We start from the raw sequence: 25,422 nt of genomic DNA on the forward strand, positions 1-25,422 counted from the left end.
AAGAAACTCCCAAATAAGTAATTCATAAGTTAGAAATTAACCTATCTAAATCTGTATGGTAGAATGAATTGCCATGGGTGTTTAATCTTGATCTCTACCTCAGGCAGGTTCCACTGGGATCTGGAGCCGTCTCTCAGGTAGTAGTACGTCTGTCCTCTGTCGTCCAATGATTTGATCCACTGTTACCACACACACACACGTCCAGTTAAATATCCATATAGCACTGCATCATCATGGAGAAAATGGACTGCATATACTGCAGCGGTATCTGACTGAACGCCACCCGAATCAGGTGGCCCGGTAATAATCCTTCAAGCTGAGTGGCATGGTTTCCCCCTAGATTTCATTCCTGGACAGTTCTCTCTTGAAAAGTATATTTTTACCTCAATGAGACTAACCTGAATAAATAATGGATAAATAAAGGATCTGTGTACCTGCTCAGGTGAGTGTTTGCTGGAGAACACCCATGTTCCATCAGGGTCTACATTGAGGTTCCAGCCAGTTGGGGCGCTCCTGTCCATGCTGGCCCTGGGGATGACCGCCTGGATCACATGGCTGGGGTTGTAGTCGTTATGGAAGGAGTGAGGGTCCACTGGGGACAAAGCCAATGGCTTCTCTTCAAGGGATTCAGGTAGGTCAGCCTCGGCTGGGTAGTCCTCCTCAGGCAGGGGAGGCTGGACACACACACAGACGCACACACACATCATGCACACACACATGCGTGTGAACAGACACACACCCACAGACAGGACAGACAACACAGAGATACATACATACACACACACGTTGTGAGAATGTTACATTCAGTGTTCTCATTATGCTGCTTCAAAACAGATCGAGACCAGGACAATGGATAACCTTCCTCCTKGGTTCCTTTCAGCTATTCAAAGTTCCTCATTTCAACTAAGCAGTTTTTTAAACAGCTTTTAGCTTATTCTTTCACATCTCTTTAGAATTGTGAAAACACAAGAATGCAGTTCGCAAAAAGTTCACAATGAGGTCAACGTGAGAATGCACAGAATGCATTGCCTAATAGTTTGAGGAAAATTACATCTATGAAAAATAACTGTCTGCTATGTACTGTAGGTYTAGGACTTAGCAGGAGCTTAACTTCATTAAAAAGATGAGTGTTGTATTATTTGTAGATTTCCCATGGGTGAAACTATAATAGACTAAGTAAGTGAGTGTCTAAGTGGAGCAGGCCTTACCGGCCCTTCCTCCAGAGAGCTGTGCCCACTCAGCGGCTCCATCAGAGGGGGGTAGGGGCACTGTGGCTCTGGGGGCTCCCAAGACGTGTCCCCCGATACTGGGTTGTAGAAGTACTGGCGACCGCTAGTCACATCCAAACACTGCTCCCAGTCAGCGGTCCATGCAGGGGGGGAGACAGAGGTGGAGGTGGGGGACTGAGAGGAGGGCGAGGGAGACGAACACACAGGCTCCTCAGCGGGAGCCTCAGGGTCTATGTGGGGGTTGTCCCAGGTGGTCTGCCCCGATTCAGGGTGGTAGTAGTACTCCTGTCCACTCTCCTGGTCAGCTGTCTCTTATACACATCTAGATGTGTATAAGAGACAGTAGTACTCCTGTCCACTCTCCTGGTCAGTGTGCACCTCCCATCCCTCAGAGTCCAGGTAAGGTGGAGAGCAGGGAGGGGAGGAGGCCGAGGGAGGGGACTCAGAGACGTTTCTGTGGAGCTCCGCTACATTGACGTACACAGCGTTCTGGGCACTCTCATTGTCAACCTATGGGAAGAGCAGGAAATATGGGTCAGGGGTCATCTGGAAAAGTTTAGAACTACAGAGTGACGCCAAGCCGTGTCCCAGATCTGTTCATGTGTTGACAATAACCATAGGAGTTGGAAAAACAGCACAACCAGATCTGGGACGAGGCTGAGGTCAAGTGACACTCATTCTAGGCTGTCAGAATACTTAATGCAGCAGAGAGACAAACCTGTGAATAAAAAACTAACATCAACTTTAGTCTCACAGCTCTATAGACAGTTGGTTCTGAGTAGATAAAAGAAGCTGTGATATTTCTGGAGAGACAAAAAGCCACTTTCACCTATAGCACTCAGAAAGAGGGTGACACAAGTCTTTCTTCCAGTGCAGTCAGCTCAGAAAGTAAAATTAAAGTTAAACAGAAAGCATTGAGCTCCAGACCACAACCCACCGGCTCGTCTAAATTTACAGACACCCACTATTACCCAGTTAKCCACAGACACAGACTCTGCATTGCCAAAAGTGGAGGTGCAACACTCGACAAACTAAAACTCTATGCCTACTTCACAGTCCACCCAGGCATTACTGTGCGACATTGTCTTTCGTCTAAGGGTGGTGGTAATGTTKCAGAACAATAACAACTGTCCACAAACAAATATAGAAGGCCAATATTCAGGTTTCATTCAAAAGTTCGACAATGGTTACTAATCAACTACAGCAGGCGCACTTTCAATTCTCCACAATACAGAACTGAAGAAAAAAAATAACTCACACTTTCACTGAATATAATCAAATTCAACTGTTGACTGAATATAAGTTAATATTACATTTTATTCTTCCTCTTATCTGCGACCCACAGTTATAGAAACCCTTTTACAGTAGGAGGCAAAATATATTACCAGTATGTAAATATAGGCCTAGTCAAGACCAATACACATGGTTAGGTTAGTTAGCCTACATGTTAGTCCTGTTGTCATTGTTGTTGCAGACTGCCCCAAGAAATTGCCCCTCAGATAAATAAAGTTGTTTTAATTGTATTGAATAAATGAGAGTGAAGGAGAGAGATGTAAATGCCTAATGTACGTCTGTGTTCATCATTCCAGAAAATATTGGCACACTCACTTACTCCTGCTAAAATCAATGTTTTTCATTTATATTTTGGTCATTTAACCAGAGCGACTTACAGGAGCAATTAGGGTTAAGTGCCTTGCTCAAGGGCACAGACAGATTTTTCACCTAGTTGGCTTGGATATTCGAACCAGCAACTTTTCAGTTACTGGCCCAAAACTCTTAACCACTAGGCTACCTACTTCCGTTGAAATGACCCCCATCTAAAATAGACGATCTGATCCTACATTTTCAGAGGCCCGAGTCTAACCTGGAGTCTTTTCTTATCTGTTCCAGTGGCCTAAGTTTCACCTGCTGTATTCCAATGAGGAGGTGTCTGACTGACTTTATGATTCCTGGGACGTCCCTCTGGGAACCCTGATGAATATGTTGTCATCATCATGGCACTGTGAGAGGGACTGTTGATCTCTCCCTCCCTCTCTCATAGTCTATATTTACCAGGGACCTTGATCAGCTGTGCCTTCTGGTTGGAACTATCACACCAGGATCCTTTAGACTATGAAAACCTACCACTGGTTTGATGAACGGTGACAGGTCGGAAGCCTATTTATATGGGTCAAAGGTCGGAAGGCAGATATGGATAGAAATGAATACATTTGACTATTTTCCTCTGGTTAATAATAATACATTTTGTATCAGATATGGACTCGGTGTCCCATCTAGAGGTTTTTGGCCTGTCATTAGCATCATTATTGATCTCATTATCACCACAAGGTAATCAATACACATGACCAGGCAATTGAACCGAAAATAGATCAACAAAATACAGACAAGCGAGAGGAAATTAGAGTTGCATCATTGATCTCTCGCTGTGTTGATTCTGAAATGCCCCCTCCCCTGCCCACTGGAAAATACATCTACCCAGAGCAAACACCACACAGTAAACACACACTAGCCAGAAGTGAGAAAGTCGGTCTTTGTGTGGGCAAAATGTCAGTGTCACCAATTAACATAAACAGGCAAAACCCTCAATCTACCCATTTCATCAACACACACAGTAAGCACCTTACAGTAAATGTAATACCCATATGTGAGAAACTATGGTTTTGTGTTGGCAAATTTGTCAACTTACACCTGGCAAAACTCTAACGTCAAGAGTGCTTAATGGATCTATGCACTAACCATGCGGAAGGCGGCATTACTTGTGTTACTGAGCATGCTCTCTGGGGTTGACGTACACGGCAACAGAGGAAAACAAAGTTGAGCTGAAGCAATATATCCGCAGAAGGGTGAGACAAAGTAGACTAAACAGGAAGCAAGAAAGTGATAACAAGGTAGACGTAAACACTGTCAATGTTGTATATACACTGTACAACAAACCCAACACACTCTGATCTACATTCAGAACCAGCCAATTTAGTCATAGATCCATCAAAACCAGTGCACTGACAGTTTTGGTGAGGCTGCATTGTTGCATTTAGAGACATACGCTATATAGTTTGTTCTGGACCTACCTGGTTTGCAATTGGTAGAGCCAAGCCCCCCCGGGTCTGATACCCATGCCGGGGCTTTGCATAAAGATCCACCATGTTTATGTAATCCTAATTAGTAGAGCCATATAATACAGCTGACCAGAGCAGAGCTACACAGCTACACTAGCTACCACAGGACAGAACTGACAGGAGCCGAGGCAGGCAGGCACACACACCGTGCGCACACACACCAATGACAGAGATGCCTCGGAAAGGAGAACTGCCTACTCTCTTACAATGACAGGGGGAGGGAGCCGTGTTTCAGATGGAGGGAGGCAGAGAGAGAGATAGAGAAACAGAGAGAGCGAGAGAGAGAGAGAGAGAGGGAGGAGGCAGATAGAGAGATAGAGAAACAGAGAGAGCGAGAGAGAGAGAGGGCGGAGGCAGATAGAGAGATAGAGAAACAGAGAGAGCGAGAGAGAGAGAGAGGGAGGAGGCAGATAGAGAGAGGACAGGTCATTTTAACCCACTTCCTTGCTGTCTTAGCAATGATGGAAAAGGAAATGTTGGCATGGAAACAAAGCTTTAGGAGAGTGCATTCCTTTACTCAAGTGGTGAATTAGATTAATTAGCGAGGAAGCCAGGGCAGAACTAAGAGGATACTGAAAAAAAAAACTCTGGGTTTAGCTAGTCCACTGTACTCACAAAGGTCATGGTATGACTGTTATAACTCTGGTTTGGGTTATATCTCCTTCTCTTTGTGAAGTAGTCTTTACATTAACATTAGAAATTCCTTAATCTCCCTGAAAGTAGCATTAACAGTAAGAATCTGACTACTACTATTGGTTTCCAAATCAAATGACAACAAATGTTTAAGAATTGCTTGACAAATTTACATAGAAAAGTACAATTGTGCTCTGTGTAGAGGAGAAATGTACACATTTCAATGGACAATGTTGCTATAAAACTAGGAGGAACCCAGAGTAGCTGAAGCTCAGACTGCAGAGTAGGTGGGTGTTTGACTTGAGACAGGAAACTTTAGTGAAGGGACAGTTGCTCAACCATCACTTCCTTCCAGGGAGGATCAGACTGTTCACAGATCAGACTGCTGACTGTCTGAAGCCTTTGGCTGAAATGTAGTACCATAACATCCATACTAACACAACTAATAGTATCATAATACYTATCATACCACTGCAACAAATAGCATCATCATAATTCATCAACTAATAGTATCATAACACACAAAACCAACAGTACAGTGCCTTCAGAAAGTATTCAGACCCCTTGACTTTTTCCACATTTTGTTACTTTACAGCCTTATTCTGAAATTGATTAAATAAAAAAATCTCCACACAATAACCCAATGACATTTTTGCAAATGTATTAAAATTATYAAACAGAAATACCTTATTTACATAAGTATTCAGACCCTTTGCTATGAGACTCGAAATTAAGCTCCTGTTTCCATTGATCATCCTTGAGATGTTTCTACAACTTGATTGGAGTCCAACTGTGGTAAATTCAATTGATTGGACATGATTTGGAAAGGCACACAGTTGACAGTGCATGTCAGAGCAAAAACCAAGCCATGAGGTCAAAGGAATTGTCCGTAGAGCTCAGAGACAGGATTGTGTCAAGGCACAGATCTGGGGAACGGTACCAAAAAATGTCTGCAGCACTGAAGGTCCAAGAACACAGTGGCCTCCATCATTCTTAAATGGAAGAAGTTGGGAACCACCAGGACTCTTCCTAGAGCTGGTAGCCCGGCCAAACTGAGCAATCAGGGGAGAAGGGCCTTGGTCAGGGAGGTGACCAAGAACACAATGGTCACTCTGAAAGAGCTCTAGAGTTCCTCTGTGGAGATGTAGAACCTTCCAGAAGGACAACCATCTCTGCAGCACTCCACAAATCAGGCCTTTATGGTAGAGTGGCCAGACGGAACCCACTCCTCAGTAAAAGGCACATGACAGGCCGCTTGGAGTTTGCCAAAAGGCACATAAAGACTCTCAGACCATGAGAAACAAGATTCTCTGGTCTGATGAAACGAAGATTGAACTCTTTCGCCTGAATGCCAAGCGTCACGTCTGGAGGAAACCTGGCACCATCCTTATGGTGAAGAATAGTGGTGGTAGCATCACGCTGTGGTGATGTTTTTCAGCGGCAGGGACTGGGAGACTAGTCAGGATCGAGGCAAAGATGAATAGCGCAAAGTACAGAGAGGTCCTTTATGAAAACCTGCTCCAGAGCACTCAGGACCTCAGACTGGGGTGAAGGTTCACCTTCCAGCAGGACAATGACCCTAAGCACACAGCCAAGACAATGCAGGAGTGGTCTCTGAATGTCCTCGAGTGGCCCAGCCAGAGCCTGGACTTGAACCCGATCGAACATCTCTGTTGAGACCTGAAAATAGCTGTGCTGCGACGCTCCCCATTTAACCTGAGAGCTTGAGAGGATCTGCAGAGAAGAATGGGAGAAACTCCCCAAATACAGGTGTGCCAAGCTTGCAGCATCATACCCAAGAAGACTCAAGGCTGTAATTGCTGCCAAAGGTAGGTGCTTCAACAAAGTACTGAGTAAAGGCTATAACTACTTACAGTTGAAGTGAGAAGTTTACATACACCTAGGTTGGAGTCATTAAAACTAGTTATTCAACCACTCCACAAATGTCTTGTTAACAAACTATAGTTTTGACAAATCGGTTAGGACATCTATTTTGTGCATAACACAAGTAATTTTTCCAACAATTGTTTACAGACAGATTATTTAACTTATAATTCACTGTATCAAAATTCCAGTTGGTCAGAAGTTTACATACACTAAGTTGACTGTGCCTTTAAACAGCTTAGACAATTCCAGAAAATGATGTCATGGCTTTAGAAGATTGTGATAGGCTAATTGACAACATTTGAGTCAATTGGAGGTGTACCTGTGGATGTATTTCAAGGCCTACCTTCAAACTCAGTGKWTCTCTGCTTGACATCATGGGAAAATCAAAATAAATCAGCCAAGACCCCAGAAAAAAATTGTAGACCTCCACAAGTCTGGTTCATCCTTGGGAGCAATTTCCAAATGCCTGAAGGTACCACGTTCATCTGTACAAACAATAGTATGCAAGTATAAACACCATGGGACCATGCAGCCGTCATACCGCTCAGGAAGGAGATGCGTTCTGTCTCCTAGAGATGAACGTATTTTGGTGCGAAAAGTTCAAATCAATCCCAGAACAACAGCAAAGGACCTTGTGAAGATGCTGGAGGAAACAGGTACAAAAGTATCTATATCCACAGTAAAACAAGTCCTATATCGACATAACCTGAAAGGCCGCGAAGCAAGGAAGAAGCCACTGCACCAAATCCGCCATAAAAAAGCCAGACTACGGTTTGCAAACTGCACATGGGGACAAAGATCATACTTTTTGGAGAAATGTCCTCTGGTCTGATGAAACAAAAATGGAATTGTTTGGCCATAATGACCATGGTTATGTTTGGATGAAAAAGGGGGATGCTTGCACGCCGAAGAACACCATCCCAACTAGAGGTTGACCGATTATGATTTTTCAACGCCGATAACGATTATTGGAGGACCCAAAAAAGCCAATGCCGATTAATCGGCCGATTTTTATTTATTTATTTGTAATAATGACAATTACAACAATACTGAATGAACACTTATTTTAACTTAATATAATACATCAATAAAATCAATTTAGCCTCAAATAAATAATGAAACATGTTCAATTTGGTTTAAATAATGTAAAAACAAAGTGTTGGAGAAGTAAAAGTACAATATGTGCTATGTAAGAAAGCTAACGTTTAAGTTCCTTGCTCAGAACATGAGAACATATGAAAGCTGGTGGTTCCTTTTAACATGAGTCTTCAATATTCCCAGGCAAGAAGTTTTAGGTTGTAGTTATTATAGGAATTATAGGACTATTTCTCTCTATACGATTTGTATTTCATATACCTTTGACTATTGGATGTTCTTATAGGCACTTTAGTATTGCCAGTGTAAAAGTATAGCTTCCATCCCTCTCCTCGCCGCTACCTGGGCTCGAACCAGGAACACATCGATAACAGCCACCCTCGAAGCAGCGTTACCCATGCAGAGCAAGGGGAACAACTACTCCAAGTCTCAGAGCGAGTGACGTTTGAAACGCTATTAGCGCGCACTTCGCTAACTAGCTAGCCATTTCACATCGGTTACACCAGCCTAATCTCGGGAGTTGATAGGCTTGAAGTCATAAACAGCGCAATGCTTGAAGCATTGCGAAGAGCGGCTGGCAAAACGCACGAAAGTGCTGTTTGAATGAATGCTTARGAGCCTGCTGGTGCCTACCATCGCTCAGTCAGACTGCTCTATCAAATCATATACTTAATTATAACATTATAACACACAGAAATACGAGCCTTATGTCATTAATATGGTCGAATCCGAAAACTATCATCTCGAAAAAAAAAAACGTTTATTCTTTCAGTGAAATACGGAACCGTTACGTATTTTATCTAACGCGTGGCATCCATAAGTCTAAATATTGTTGCAATGTTACATTGCACAACCTTCAATGTTATGTCATAATTACGTAAAATTCTGGCAAATTAGTTCGCAATGAGCCAGGCGGCCCAAACTGTTGCATATACRCTGACTCTGCGTGCAATGAACGCAAGAGAAGTGACYSAATTTCACCTGGTTAATATTGCCTGCTAACCTGGATTTKTTTTAGCTAAATATGCAGGTTTAAAAATATATACTTCTGTGTATTGATTTTAAGAAAGGTATTGATGTTTATGGTTAGGTACACGTTGGAGCAACGACAGTCCTTTTTCACGAATGCGCACTGCATCGATTATATGCAACGCAGAACACGCTAGATAAACTAGTAATATCATCAACCATGTGTAGTTATAACTAGTGATTATGATTGATTGATTGTTTTTTATAAGATAAGTTTAATGCTAGCTAGCAACTTACCTTGGCTTCTTACTGCATTCGCGTAACCGTACATTACATGAGGAATATCATGTCTAGAATGAGCATTATGACACGTTTACAAGACACTACAACATTCTATGGCAGCCATGTTGGCTCCCCATTAACATTACATGAGGAATATCATGTCTAGAAGGTTGCAAGATTGAATCCCTGAGCTGATAAGGTAAAAATCTGTCGTTCTGCCCCTGAACAAGGCAGTTAACCCACCGTTCCTAGGCCGTCATTGAAAATAAGAATGTGTTCTTAACTGACTTGCCTAGATAAATAAAGGTGTAAAAAAAATCAAATTAATTATTATTATTATTTTTTTTTAATCGGCAAAATCGGAGTCCAAAATTACCGATTTCTGATTGTTATGAAAACTTGAAATCGGCCCCAATTAATCGGCCATTCCGATTAATCGGTCGACCTCTAATCCCAACAGTGAAGTATGAGTGAGGCAGCATCATGTTGTGGGGGTGCTTTGCTGCAGGAGGGACTGGTGCACTTCACAAAATAGATGGCATCATGAGGAAGGAGAGTTATGTGTACATATTGAAGCAACATCTCAAGACATCAGTCAGGAAGTTAAAGCTTGGTCGAAAATGTGTCTTCCAAATGGACATTGACCCCAAGCATACTTCCAAAGTTGTGGCAAAATGGCTTAAGGACAACAAAGTCAAGGTATTGGAGTGGCCATCACAAAGCCCTGACCTCAATCCTATAGAAAATTGGGCAGAACTGAAAAAGTGTGCGCGAGCAAGGAGCCCCACCTGTCTCTTATACACATCTAGATGTGTATAAGAGACAGGACCTCAATCCTATAGAAAATTGGGCAGAACTGAAAAAGTGTGCGCGAGCAAGGAGGCCTACAAACCTGACTCAGTTACACCAGCTCTGTCAGGAGGAATGGGCAAAAATTCCTCCAACTTATTGTGGGAAGCTTGTGGAAGGCTACCCAAAATGTTTGACCCAAGTTAAACAATTTAAAGGCAATGCTACCAAATAATAATTGAGTGTATGTAAACTTCTGACCCACTGGGAATGTGATGAAGGAAATAAAAGCTGAAATAAATTCTTCTCTCTACTATTATTCTGATATTTCACATTCTTAAAGTGGTGATCCTAACTGACCTAAAACATGGAATTTTAACTAGGATTAAATGTCAGGAATTGTGGAAAAACTGAGTTTAAATGTATTTGGCTAAGGTGTATGTAAACTTCAACTGTATGTAAATGTAATACTTCAGTTTTTATTTTGAATAAATTTCAAACATTTCTAAAAACCTGTTTTTGCTTTGTCACTATGGGGTATTGTGTGTGGATTGATGAGGAAAAAAATAAATGTAATCAATTTTTGAATAAGGCTGTAACCTAACAAAATGTGAAAAAGTCAAGGGGTCTGAATACTTTCCGAAGGCACTGTATCATGAAATACAGTTCCTGGAACATCCCAAATATTTCACCTCTATATTTGGTACCTGGGCACAAGGTGTTTTGCTATTCAAATGTGCCCGGGCCAGCAGCCTCACACTATGCTTATGCTATTACGTAAGCACAGAGGAGGCCTGTATTTCAGACTCACAAACAAGGACCTGAGTGGACGACACACTTCATTGATGCAGACAGATAACTTAACAGGGGATATGGCCCATTCAAATTCAAGTAATTTAATTCATGATTTTTTWAAAGTTTGTCAAAGATCATACATCCTCTGTTTTGTGAGTGTTTCAAATTGAAATTCCAACCAAAAGAGTGAAAGAGAAGCACTGTGGAAGAGGAAACATTGTTATGTTGTTGAACTAGGAGATGATTGCAATGTTTTGCATAGTCTCTAATTGCCCTAAAGGAGAAAAAGATGAAATTTCTCTCATACCCTAGCCTTGAGCAATGCTATGAATCAGCAATCTGCCTGATTACTTAACCGCTTTAGCAATCATCCAATCAAACAATAGGGAAGCAAATTGGGGCCCTAATCACACCACAAAAACAGTCGGCCTATTGAATGAGTCTGACTCCTCCCCCGTTACATCACTCCTCATGGCCTAGAATCCTGGATTACCCCAGAGAATGCTGTGTGGAATTCTAGTTCTACCTCCTACAATCTACATACAGCACACCAACCTTATCACTTCCCTACCCATCTCCTCAGGCCAGGCTGAGTGACGCTCTTCTGACTGCCACGAGGCAGAAAAACAGCTTCAGTAGGATCTGCAGGAAAACAGATCTCTAGAACATAGATATTCTAGAACATAGATGGTACATAGAGATGTATACAAAAGAGAAACGATATGGTAATGTCTGAATATACTGTGGTAACATTATAAGAGCCCAATAGTTAAAGATACGTGGTAACAACTGCTGACCAAGAATGCCTGCAATACTGTACACAGTAAAGCTACTTAGCTAAAATACATATTTACTTAAGGTAAGCAGATCTCAGGAGCTTTGATAGCCAAGTCCCAAACAGTTAACCTTATCATCACGAATATAGAATATGTAAAAAAAATATATGTAAAAAAACATGCATCAAGACGACATGAAAGACATGAAAGACATTCCGGATCTAATATGATTACTTGACCAAGGAGACAAGATACTTGAGACATTGGCTGCGTTTAGACGGGCAGCCCCATTCTGATATTTTATTCCACTAATTGTTCTTTTGACGAGTCACATCAGGTCTTTTCACATCAGATCTTTTTCGGCACTGATCTGATTGGTCAAAAGACCAATTAGTGAGAAAAAAACATCAGAATTGGGTTGCCTGTGCAAATGCAGTTACTGAATAGTCTCATTACAGCTGAGGAGCAGTCAATGGGAGCCGCTAGAGGAGATACTACACAAGTACAGAGAAAAATGATGGCTTTCCACCTCCCACTCAAGTGGTGTGTGTGTGTTTACCAAAGCAATACATCTAGTGATGCATGAACATGAAGATAACACTATTACTATTCTTTTTCACATGAATAGTTTGTTTACAACAATAGTTAAGGAATTGCTGATTAATTGGATCATATAAGCAATGCATTCCTACATTCACTTTCATGTCAATTGAGTTCATTTTTATTTAACTAGGATAGTCCACTCCACTCGATAGTCCAACCATCATGACAGTCTCGGGATCATGAGATTGCGTGTTAGCCTAAATGTTGGATTCATCGAAATGTATTCACCCATCCTTACTCTCAAATAACATCCCCATGATTTCAGTTAAGAAGCCATGCCTAGGATATGTCCAAGATGACCCCCTATTCGCTTTGTAGTGCACTGTTTTTGACCCTATGGTCTCTGGTAGTGCTAGAACTGTTGCTCTGGTTCACACACTAGTACCAATAAACCAAGACTAACCACTCACCACTACCAAAGCTAAATGACCACAATAAAACATAATATCCCTGAGCAGCACAGGTATAATTCAAGGACAACCACTTCAATTGAATCAGAAAACATCTCACTCACAGACAGTCCCAAATGGCACCCTATTTCCTTTAAAGTGCACTACTTTTGACCAGGGCCCATAGTGCTCTGGTCAACAGTAGTAAGCAAAGTAAAGTGCACCATATAGGGAATGGGGTGCCATTTGGCCAGTGTTGCTGCTGAGGAGGGGATCAATCAGACAATGGACTCACCTGTATGTCCTTCCCCTGAACAACACGCTACCCAGTGTTCTATTCTGTCAGAGAGCAGGAACAGTTTCCTGGCATGTGACTTTGGTCTGCAGAACAGAGCAACTTACAACAGCTGCTGTACTGTCTGTCTCTAGGTTATGTTGTGATCTGTTCAGACTCAGAGGCTGTCTGTTCAGGGTCCCCCAGTGCCTCTCGAAGTCCTAGTCCCAATCACAGCACGGGAGAATGGACACGCACACACAAAGGTTCACACACACAGTCAGCTGAAAGGACAGTACACCCTGCCAAAACCACAGAGGGGTTGAGATAGTGTATGTTGAGTCGAAAATACATTTTGGCGTCTCTTTTAAAAGATCTTTGGGACATTGGTCCTGTTGACACATGAAAACATTGGACCGACATCGACATGTCTAGTTTGGATGATCAAGGCTATAGACCAACAGTGGTCAATATTCAATCAAAACTTTCAGGGAAGGGTTTTCCCACCAAAAGTCTCTGATCAAATGCATGCATTCTTTTTGACAGTAAATTTCATTAGAAACTGACAGCGCTTATTTTAACGTTCATGTGCCTTCTGCTTAGCTCTAAACATATTAAAGACTGCATCCCAAATGGCACCCTATTCCCTACATAGTGCACTACTTTGATCAGAGACCTATGGTACAGTGTAAGTGAAGGCTACAGTTACAAGACATGTAAGATGACGCAAGTCAGACACTAAGGGCTCAGACACACCAACAGCGTTTGCTGGCCAAGAGTACTTAGCACCTCTGAGCGTAATTTGCGAACCAAGGGCGCACCGAGTCGGGCGTCTACAGCGGGTAGTCCCTAAAGCACAGCACGGGCGTCTACAGCGGGTAGTCCCTAAAGCACAGCACCTGAAAGATCAAGATCAGCAGAAGAACGCTAGATCCACTTTCGGTGCGATGTGTGCGAGCCTTAATACACCTTGTCATTTACTACTGTAAAACCTACAGGACTGCTATCCAGTTGCACCTAAAATGCTGCTTATTTCAGAAATCTGTTGCACATGGCACATTTTATTTCTTTTTTTTTTACTTAACTAAACAAGTCAGTTAAGAACAAATTCTTATTTTACAATGATGGCCTAGCKCGGCCAAACCCTCCCCTTACCCAGACGATGCTGGGCCAATTGTGCGCCGCCCTATGGGATTCCCGATCACGGCCGGTTGTGATACAGCCTGGGATCAAACCAGGGTCTGTAGTGACGCATCTAGCACTGAGATGCAGTGCCTTAGACCGCTGCGCCACTCAGGAGCCTTTGCGGCTCTAGAACACAGAGAATACAGGTAGGAGGTTCTCTCTGTACAGTCTGTTCGATTAAAGCCTCTATTCATTAGCATCATCCTGTACCAGCCACTGTGCTACAACTTAAATTCTACAAATATATATACACTGCTCAAAAAAATAAAGGGAACACTTAAACACAATGTAACTTCAAGTCAATCATACTTCTGTGAAATCAAACTGTCCACTTAGGAAGCAACACTGATTGACAATAAATTTCACATGCTGTTGTGCAAATGGAATAGACAAAAGGTGGAAATTATAGGCAATTAGCAAGACACCCCCAATAAAGGAGTGATTCTGCAGGTGGTGACCACAGACCACTTCTCAGTTCCTATGCTTCCTGGCTGATGTTTTGGTCACTTTTGAATGCTGGCGGTGCTCTCACTCTAGTGGTAGCTAGAGACGGAGTCTACAACCCACCAAGTGCTCAGGTAGTGCAGCTCATCCAGGATGGCACATCAATGCGAGCTGGCAAGAAGGTTTGCTGTGTCTGTCAGCGTAGTGTTCGGAGCATGGAGGCGCTACCAGGAGACAGGCCAGTACATCAGGAGACGTGGAAGAGGCCGTAGAGGGCAACAACCCAGCAGAAGGACGCTACCTCCGCCTTTGTGCAAGGAGGAGCACTGCCAGAGCCCTGCAAAAGGACCTCCAGCAGGCCACAAATGTGCATGTGTCTGCTCAAACGGTCAGAAACAGACTCCATGAGGGTGGTATGAGGGCCCGACGTCCACAGGTGGGGTTGTGCTTACAGCCCAACACCGTGCAGGACGTTTGGCATTTGCCAGAGAACACCAAGATGGCAAATTCGCCACTGGCGCCCTGTGCTCTTCACAGATGAAAGCAGGTTCACACTGAGCACATGAGCACGTGACAGAGTCTGGAGACGCCGTGAGACGTTCTGCGGCCTGCAACATCCTCCAGCATGACCGTTTGGCGGTGGGTCAGTCATGGTGTGGGTGGCATTTCTTTGTGGGCCGCACAGCCCTCCATGTGCTCGCCAGAGGTAGCCTGACTGCCATTAGGTACCGAGATGAGATCCTCAGAGCCCTTGTGAGACCATAATGCTGACACATGCACATTTGTGGCCTGCTTGAGGTAATTTTGCAGGGCTCTGGCAGTGCTCCTCCTTGCACAAAGGCGGAGGTAGCGGTCCTGCTGCTGGGTTGTTGCCCTCCTACGGCCTCCTCCACGTCTCCTGATGTACTGGCCTGTCCTGGTAGCGCCTCTCATGGCTGGACACTACGCTGACCACACAGCAAACCTTCTTGCCACAGCTCGCATTGATGTGCCATCCTGGATGAGCTGCACTACCGAGCCACTTGTGTGGTTTAGACTCCGTCTCATGCTACCACTAGAGTGAGAGCACCGCCAGCATTCAAAAGTGACCAAAACATCAGCCAGGAAGCATAGGAAATGAGAAGTGGTCTGTGGTCACCACCTGCAGAATCACTCCTTTATTGGGGTGTCTTGCTAATTGCCTATAATTTCCACCTTTTGTCTATTCCATTTGCACAACAGCATGTGAAATTTATTGTCAATCAGTGGCTTCCTAAGTGGACAGTTTGATTTCAACGAAGGGTGATTGACTTGGAGTTACATTGTGTTTAAGTGTTCCCTTTATTTTTTTGAGCAGTGTATATATATATTTTTTTTTACATATAACGATTTTTAGATTGCACTAACACATCCCTTAATCAACAGTGGATGGATCCCCATGCCAATAAGGGGCAGAACAGCCCTAGGTTCTGTCCCAAATGGAACCTTATATTCCCTATATAGTGCACTAATTTTGACCATAGCCCTATGGGCCCTGGTCAAAAGTAATGCACCAAATAGGGAATGGGTGCCATTTGGAACACTACCCTTTGTGCTGTATAGCAGGGGTGCCAGAGGACCATTCAATGCCACTCATCCAGAACAGTTTAGCCAACTAACCATATCAGATGAACCCAAAGGTACAGTGGGGCAAAAAAGTATTTAGTCAGCCACCAATTGTGCAAGTTCTCCCACTTAAAAGATGAGAGAGGCCTGTAATTTCATTATAGGAACACTTCAACTATGACAGACAAAATGAGAAAAAAAAATCCTGAAAATTACATTGAAGGATTTTTTATGAATTTATTTGCAAATTATGGTGGAAAATAAGTATTTGGGCAATAACAAAAGTTTATCTCAATACTTGTTATATACCCTTGTTGGCAATGACAGAGGTCAAACGTTTTCTGTAAGTCTTCACAAGGTTTTCACACACTGTTTCTTGGTATTTTGGCCCATTCCTCCATGCAGATCTCTTCTAGAGCAGTGAGTGTTTTTGGGGCTGTTGCTGGGCAACACGGACTTTCAACTCCCTCCAAGATTTTCTATGGGGTTGAGATCTGGAGACTGGCTAGGCCACTCCAGACCTTGAATGCTTCTTACGAAGCCACTCCTTCGTTGCCCGGGCGGTGTGTTTGGGATCATTGTCATGCTGAAAGACCCAGCCACGTTTCATCTTCAATGCCTTGCTGATGGAAGGAGGTTTTCACTCAAAATCTCACGATACATGCCCCATTCATTCTTCCTTTACACGGATCAGTCGTCCTGGTCCCTTTGCAGAAAAACAGCCCCAAAGCATGATGTTCCACCCCCATGCTTCACAGTAGGTATGGTGTTCTTTGGATGCAACTCAGCATTCTTTGTCCTCCAAACACGACGAGTTTAGTTTTTACCAAAAGTTCTATTTTGGTTTCATCTGACTATATGACATTCTCCAATCTTCTTCTGGATCATCCAAATGCTCTCTAGCAAACTTCAGACGGGCTGGACATGTACTGGCTTAAGCAGGGGGACACGTCTGGCACTGCAGGATTTGAGTCCCTGGCGGCATAGTGTGTTCCTGATGGTAGGCTTTGTTACTTGGTCCCAGCTCTCTGCAGGTCATTCACTAGGTCCCTCCGTGTGGTTCTGGGATTTTTTGCTCACCGTTCTTGTGATCATTTTGACCCCACGGGGTGAGATCTTGCGTGGAGCCCCAGATCGAGGAGATTATCCGTGGTCTTGTATGTCTTCCATTTCCTAATAATTGCTCCCACAGTTGATTTCTTCAAACCAAGCTGCCTACCTATGCAGATTCAGTCTTCCCAGCCTGGTGCAGGTCTACAATTTGTTTCTGGTGTCCTTTGACAGCTCTTTGGTCTTGGCCATAGTGGAGTTTGGAGTGTGACTGTTTGAGGTTGTGGACAGGTGTCTTTTATACTGATAACAAGTTCAAACAGGTGCCATTAATACAGGTAACGAGTGGAGGACAGAGAGAGCCTCTTTAAGAAGAAGTTACAGGTCTGTGAGAGCCAGAAATCTTGCTTGTTTGTAGGTGACCAAATACTTATTTTCCACCATAATTTGCAAATAAATTCATTAAAAATCTTACAATGTGATTTTCTGGATATTTTTTTCTCATTTTGTCTGTCATAGTTGAAGTGTACCTATGATGAAAATTACAGGCCTCTCTCATCTTTTTAAGTGGGAGAACTTGCACAATTGGTGGCTGACTAAATARTTTTTTGCCCCACTGTATGTACACTGAAAAAAAATATGCGCAACATGTAGTGTTGGTTTCATGAGCTTCAAATAAAAGATCCCCGAAATGTTCCAGACACACAAAAATAAAATTTCTCTCAAATGTTTTGCACAAATTTGTTTACATTCCTGTTCGTGAGCATTTCTTATTTGCCAAGATAGTCCATCCAACTAACAGGTGTGGCATATCAATAAGCTGATTAAACAGCATGATCATGGTACCAGGTGCTGGGAACAATAAAAGCCCACTAAAATGTGCAGTTTTGTCACACAACACAATGCCACAGATTTCTCAAGTTGAGGGAGCGTGCAATTGGCACACTGACTGCAGGAATGTCCATCAGAGCTTTTGCCAGATAATTGAATGTTAATTTCTCTACCATAAGCCGCCTCCAACGTCATTTTAGAGAACTTGGCAGTACGTCCAACCGGCCTCACAACTACATACCAAGTGTATGGCGTCATGTGGGTGAGCAGTTTGCTGATGTCAACGTTGTGAACAGAGTGTTCCATAGTGGCGGTGGGGTTTTGGTATAGGCAGGCATAAGCTACGGACAACAAACACAATTGCATTTTATCGATGGCAATTTGAATGCACAGAGATACCATGATGAGATCCTTTAGGCCAGAGATACCGTGACGAGATCGATTGTCGTGCCTCAAGTTTCAGCATGATAATGCACAGCCTCATGTAGCAAGGATCTGTACACAATTCCTGGAAGATGAAAATGCCCCAGTTCTTCCATGGCCTGCATACTCACCAAACATGTCACCCATTGAGCTGTTTGGAATGCTCTGGATCGACAGCATGTTCCAGTTCCTGCCAATATCCAGCAACTTCGCACAGCCATTGAAGAAGAGTGGGACAACACTCCACAATCAACAGCCTGATCAACTCTATGCAAAGGAGAAGTTTCACACTGCATGAGGCAAATGGTGATCACACCAGATACAGATTGGTTTAATAATCCACGCCCCTAACTTTTTTTCTTTTTCTCAAAGGTGTCTGTGACACTGCTGGTCATCTATGAACATTTGAACACCTTGAAGAACAATCTGGCCTTAATGGCCATGTACTCTTATAATCTCCATCGGGCACAGCCAGAAAAGGACTGGCAACCCTTCATAGCCTGGTTCCTCTCTAGGTTTTGTCCTAGGTCCCTGCCTTTCTAGGGAGTTTTTCTTAGCCACCGTGCTTCTACATCTGCATTGCTTGCTGTTTGGGGTTTTAGGCTGGGTTTCTGTATAAGCACTATGTGACATCTGCTTATGTAAAAAGGGCTTTATAAATAAATGTGATTTGACCAACAGAAGCATATCTGTATGTTAAATCCATTGATTAGGGTCTAATGAATTTATTTCAATTCACTGATTTCCTTATATGAACTGTAACTCAGTAAAATGTGAAATTGTTGCAWGCTGCGTTTATATTTTGGTTCATTACCTTTACCTWGAGCGCTTCAAATCAGGAAGCAATGGAACTAGCCTACAGTACATGTCATGTACTGATAGAATGAGTAAAGACTTGACAATTACCTAAATGTGAGTTTGATTACCAGTGTGCACATTGTGCATAGCCTATACACACACTGCATGGCATGGTTGTCAATGCCACCTAACCTAAGCCCTAGCTAGCTGCTTCTTCTGAGTTAAACTCTAAACCCCCACACATTACCATGGAGACGGACCTCCATTGTGGGGAAGTGGGGCTCCACTTGAGGGGTCCTGGCACGTCCACATGAGTTGCAACCTTCTGAGTCCTAAATGGCACCATATTCCCTATACATTTCATTGCTGAGCACTATTGGTCCTGGTCAAAAGTAGTGCACTACACAGGGTGTAGAGTGCCATTTGGGATGCTTTCTTCATTGTTCCGACAGACAGGGGAAGTGAGGGTGTCATTCATTCCACTGAGGATAATTGTTGAGAGCCACAAACCTGCTCTCTGCCTTTCTGTAATTTAGGGCTAGTTTACTATGGTAAAACAGATTTTAGAAAATAAACCAGTATCTGCGGTGGCTTTATCTAAGCTTTTTAAATAGTCTTTCTACATTTACACGTTTCAGTTTGTAAACTAGATCAAGTTCTATTATAGCAATTTAGGCCTACTATACTAGTTTAGTCAGCAATCATAATGTTTTCACATTGCCACGTGCAACAATGTAATAACTTTAAAATCGTGAGTGGAGAAGAAAAAATGTAGCTAATTTATAGGCTACACCCAGATGGATACAAATTGTTCCATGCTTGACTGTACATCCTGATACTAGAAGCGGCCTACGTCACTTTACCTCGGAACAGGTGAACCAAAGATGACATCGGACTCGTGGAAAGTGAAAGGTTTCTCCGAAAAACGATGTTGCACCTGTCAAGCCAACCAACTTTATTCAATGTAATTTCCATTCGCTAAATGTCCATATTTTTTTAGGTTGGATAATTGTCGTCAACGTAACCGGTGCTCTGGCAACATGCAGCAACTGGAAGCAACTACAACCAGCAGTTTGGAAGTGGTTGGTTTGTTGGTAGCCTACATTTCGGATTAACTCTTTCCTTTCTGGTTACATTACGTATGTAGCCTATCGATTCGAACCAGCAGAATTAACCAGTTTCTAACCRGTTCTGTGGTTGCCCCAACAACTCTCCCCTAAACCCGACCCACATTCACGTTAATAAAAAGAAAAGGTAATACGAGATAGAAAGACGATTCCACTTTTGTGAAATCTGACAGATACTTATAATTGTTCCAATCAAATTGCATAGGTCCATACGCACCTAACGGTGATTTGGTCCCGCTTAACGTATTCCAGACAGTTGCACCAACCTGACCAGATAGAACACTTGAATCAGCTGGTCTGGACACTACAGTTGCATTCTAGGGGCACCCCCTTACCCCCGTTGGACTGGCACACAAAAGGGTGTGTGTGTATTCATATGTAGATGAGCTGGCATAGAATAATAAATTGAGTCTACTACAGCCAACATATGCCATGCTATGTTGGGAATCTTTCCATACATTAGCAGGGATTTTATCATCTCATGCATGTTTTATGGATATATTTCTTATGGATAAACCAAGTTAACAGCACAACTTTCAACCAAACACATTGCATTCTGTTAACAACAATATCCCCATGCATCTTTAATGCAGATCACAAGCCTTACTTACTGAAAACATATTTTGACTCATGTTTATGGATCCCAGAAGGTAATACAGTATTTCTCTGAATGTGATAGTTTGTGATTCATTAGCTGAGTCCTGTTGACCACATTAACTTTTGGGAAATCTGACACAAGCAATACACCTAGTTCTCATCTGTGACTGTGAATCATTGTTTGATTCCCAATTTGCACCCTATTCCCCTATATAGGGCACTACTTTTGACCAGGTGCCATTTGGGATACAAACATTGAGTACAGTAATAATTCCTCTATGAATCATGGAACGAATCAGACCAGTCCTTTTCTTAAAATAAATACAACAGGGTAACTAAAATGAAGGCTTCATGACTGGTGCAAAACTACCTCACACTCAACATCAACAAACAAAAGAACTGCTCATTGATTTCCGGAGGCAGARCCAGTGAGCCACCTAGACCTGGGTGGTGAAGCGAGTGTGGGGAGTTAAGTACATGGGAACCATCATGGACAGCACATAACTCTTTTAATGCCAACACTAAGAATATCAATAAAAAATACCAACAACAACTGTACCTCCTGCGCAGACTGAGACAACCGAATGTTAACACCCGGATACTCTCCAACTATTACACCTGCCATATAAACTTTCTGTTTCCTGGCCTGGTACGGTGGCCTGTCAGTTTATAATAAGGGTATCCTTAGGCGGACTGCGAATCTGGGGTCCAAGCTCTGTGAGCTGCAGTGCAGGGGGCTTCAGGGCCTCTATGATAAACAAGGCCAAACGCATCATAGAGGACCCCACACACAATCTTGCCCTATGTTTTGAACTGCTGCCCTCCGGAAGGAGATTAAGGGTCCCATTGCTTAGTAAGAATAGGAGCAAGGCATGTTTCACTCCATCAGCCATTGGGCTGCTGAACAATGGGACATAGGACAGATGCAAGCCCAATAAACAGTTAGACAGTAGGCCCCAGAGACTTTGATTATGTGGAAATGTTTCCTGACTTTCCAGTTTTCTGGACTGCATGTACACTGAACAAAAATCTAAACGCAACATGTAAAGTGTTGGGCCCATGTTCCATGAGCTGAAATAAAATATTCCAAAAATGTTCCATACGCACAAAAAAGCATATTTCTCAAATTTTGTGCACAAATTTGTTTACATCCCTGTTATTGAGCATTTCTCTTCTGCCAAGATAATCCATCCACCTGACAGGTGTGGCATATCAAGAAGCTGATTAAACAGCATGATCATTACACAGGTGCACCTATTGCTGGGGGCAAATAAAGGCCACTAAAATGTGCAGTTTTGTCACACAACACAATGCCACATATGTCTCAAGTTGTGAGGGAGTGTGCAATTGGCATGCTGACTGCAGGAATGTCCACCAGAGCTGTTGCCATCTTTAATGTTTATGTCTCTACCACAAGCCGTCATTTTACAGAAATTGGTAGTACGTCCAACCGGCCACACAAACGCAAACCAAATGTATGACTGTGTGTGCGAGCGGTTTTCTGTCAATGTTGTGAACAGAGTGCCCCATGGTGGCAGTGAGATTATGATATGGGCAGGCATAAGCTAGAGACAAGGAACACAATTTCATTTTATCAATGTCAATTTGACTGTGCAGAGATACAGTGACGAGATCCTGAGGCCCATTATCGTGTCATTTGTCCACCTTGATCATGATAATGCACGGCCATGTCGCAAGGATCTGTGCACAATTTCTGGAAGCTGAAAATATTCAAATTCTTCCATGGCCTGCATACTCAGACACGTCACTCATTGAGCATGTTTGGGATGCTCTGGATCCACGTGTACGACAGCGTATTCCAGTTCCCACCAATAGCCAGAAACTTCGCACAGCCATTGAAGACGAGTGGGACAACATTCCATAGGCCACAATCAACAGCCTGATAAACATTATGAGAAGGAGATGTGTCGCGCTGCATGAGGCAAATGGTGGTCACACCAGATACTGACTGGTTTTCTGATCCACGGCCCAACCTTTTTTTAAGGAATCTGTGACCAACCGATTCATATCTGTATTCAGATCCCATTGACGGGGGCTGTAGTGGAGTGGGTCGAGAGCTTCAAGTACCTTGGTGTCCACATCACCAACCAAATATCATGATCCAAACACACCAAGACAGTCGTGAAGAGGGCACGACAACGGCTATTTACCCTCAGGAGACTGAAAAGCTTTGGCATGGGTCCTCAGATCCTCAAAAACCTCTACAGCTGAACCATCAAGAGCATCCTGACTGGTTACATCATCGCCTGGAAACTGCTCGGCATCTAACCGCAGGGCGCTACAGAGGGTAGTGCGTATGGCCCAGTACATCACTTGGGACAAGCTTCCTGCCATCCAGGAGCTCTATACCAGACGGTGTCAGAGGAAGGCCCTAAAAAGGGTCAAAGACTCCAGCCACCCAAGTCATAGACTGTTCTCTCTGCTACCACATGGCAAGCGCTACCGGAGAGCCCAATCTATGTTCAAAAGGCTCCTTAACAGCTTCTACCCTCACGCCATACGACTGCTGAACAGTTAATCAAATGGCTACGTGGACTATTTGCATTGACCCCCTTTTTACGCTGCTGCTACTTGCTGTTTATTATCTATGCATAGTCACTTTACACCTATCTACGTACAGTGCCAGTCAAAAGTTTGGACACACCTACTCATTCAAGGATTTTTCTTTATTTTTGACTATTTTCTATAGTGTAGAATAATAGTTTAGACATCAAAACTATGAAATAACACATATGGAATCATGTAAGCAAAAAAGTTTTAAACAAATCTAAATATATCTTATAGGTGAGATTCTTCAAAGTAGCCACCCTTTGCCTTGATAGCTTGCACACTCTTGGCATTCTCTCAACCGGCTTCATGAGGTAGTCACCTAGAATGCGTTTCAATTAACAGGTGTGCCTTGTGAAAAGTTAATTTGTGGAATTTCTTCCCTTCTTAATGCATTTGAGCCAATCGGTTGTGTTGTGACAAGGCAGGGTTGGTATACAGAAGATAGCCCTATTTGGTAAAAGACCAAGTCCATATTATGGCAAGAACAGCTCAAATAAGCAAAGAGAAAAAACAGTCCATCATTACTTAACAACCTCTTAAGGATCTGACACCTTTTTTAAATTTTGCAAGGATATGCATTTCTTGATACCATTTGAAAGGAAACACTTTGAAGTTTGTGGAAATGTAAAATGAATGTAGGAAAATCAATCACTGACTCTCAATCTTACCTGATCCGAAAGAGAAGGGGCTGTAACATCAATCGGACCACAAGTTTGATCCAGGCTTTGCTGTTCTGCTGGTGTTTTAGTTGCACCCAGAGATCCAGCCGGTTCTGTTCCCACTATGTCTGTCAACTCTGAGAGTGGTATATCTGATATAGTCTCATAGATATCAGAGTCCTGATATAAATTAGATTGCCCACTAGGATCCCCTGCCAGTGTTTTCATCATCCAGCCGTCTGAGTTCTGCTGTTCAACTGGATCCTTGATAAACGGAGAATGGCCTGACTGCAACTGAGGAAGTCCACTTGTGGGCTCGGGTGGGACAAGGAGCTTTAGGGAAGGGTGCTGCAGCAAATTGCCAAGACCTGGAGTGCCTGATGCTGAGTTGAATGAGACACCTGGAACTAAACTATGCCTCTTCAGATCACATGGCGGGTTATCTCTAGTCTCGTTGTTGGAGGTCTGCAGTCCCACCATTGTCTTCACGTGCTCATACCGCTCGATATCATCGATGTCTTGTGAAACCCTGAACGTGGACTTCCTGTGAGTGGAAAGTGATATCGCAGAGTGATCCGTGGACACGTGGACCCTCATTACAGCGCCTGGTCTTTGACCTTTGTTAGACATCTTCGGTGGCTCTCTGTCAGTCGTTGCCTGCGGGGATGTGTGACTCTGAGTCCCAGGATCGGTGAGGTCCAGTTGGCCCTGGGTCTCCACAGAGAGCTCCCTCACATACTTTGCAGGGATGTAGAAGGGCTTGGTGCCCTGGTCCTTCCGGACGTGCCACCAGTGCTCGTTGGTCCTGGAGACCAGGATGTACCTGTGAACATTACAGGCCCAAAAAGGCAATGTAAACAATATGTTTGGGCTGTGCAAAACACACAGTACGTCTATAATATTTATCATGTTGTCTGATCTGTTTGTTTGTAATTGTACTCATTTTACCATGAGCTGATGACTAATTTCCATTTTGGGAAATATTTTATGGACAATAAATATTTTCAATTCAATTACATGTCGTTGGGCTTGATGGAGACCAGAGCCCCATCCCTGGCTGTGTACTCATACTCAAACTCCACCTGCACCATCTCCATGTTACTGTAGGTAGGCCTATACAGTCAGCCGCTCCCCTGGCTGMGGCCTCTGTATTGAGATGCAGACAGTCACATTTCAGAAGAGGTCATCTTGGAGCTGGAAACAGTCGATAGGGTACATTTAAAACTGCTGTATCTGACTTTGTGCATCTCAAATGGCACCCTACTTTTTACCAGGGTCCATAGGTAGAGTGGCATTTGGGACATACACTTTTATTG

The 25,422-nt window shown here is 43.2% G+C and overlaps 1 protein-coding gene across 1 annotated transcript in view; it reads right to left on the bottom strand.

Annotated features, from left to right (window-relative positions):
* LOC111967993 (rho GTPase-activating protein 27) overlaps positions 1–25,289 on the bottom strand; it is a 32,163-nt gene extending 6,874 nt beyond the window's left edge. The window contains exons 1-6 of the mRNA XM_070444948.1: positions 25,124–25,289; positions 24,116–24,929; positions 1,579–1,739; positions 1,209–1,521; positions 435–674; positions 99–179 (exon numbers count right to left, since the gene is read on the bottom strand). Coding sequence (XP_070301049.1) covers positions 99–179; positions 435–674; positions 1,209–1,521; positions 1,579–1,739; positions 24,116–24,929; positions 25,124–25,203 — 1,689 coding nt within the window. The 5' untranslated portion in view covers positions 25,204–25,289. The remainder of the gene's footprint in view (positions 1–98; positions 180–434; positions 675–1,208; positions 1,522–1,578; positions 1,740–24,115; positions 24,930–25,123) is intronic.
* Positions 25,290–25,422: the final 133 nt, after the last annotated feature.

This window comes from Salvelinus sp. IW2-2015, linkage group LG8, assembly GCF_002910315.2.
Source record: "Salvelinus sp. IW2-2015 linkage group LG8, ASM291031v2, whole genome shotgun sequence".
Lineage (NCBI taxonomy): Eukaryota > Metazoa > Chordata > Actinopteri > Salmoniformes > Salmonidae > Salvelinus > Salvelinus sp. IW2-2015.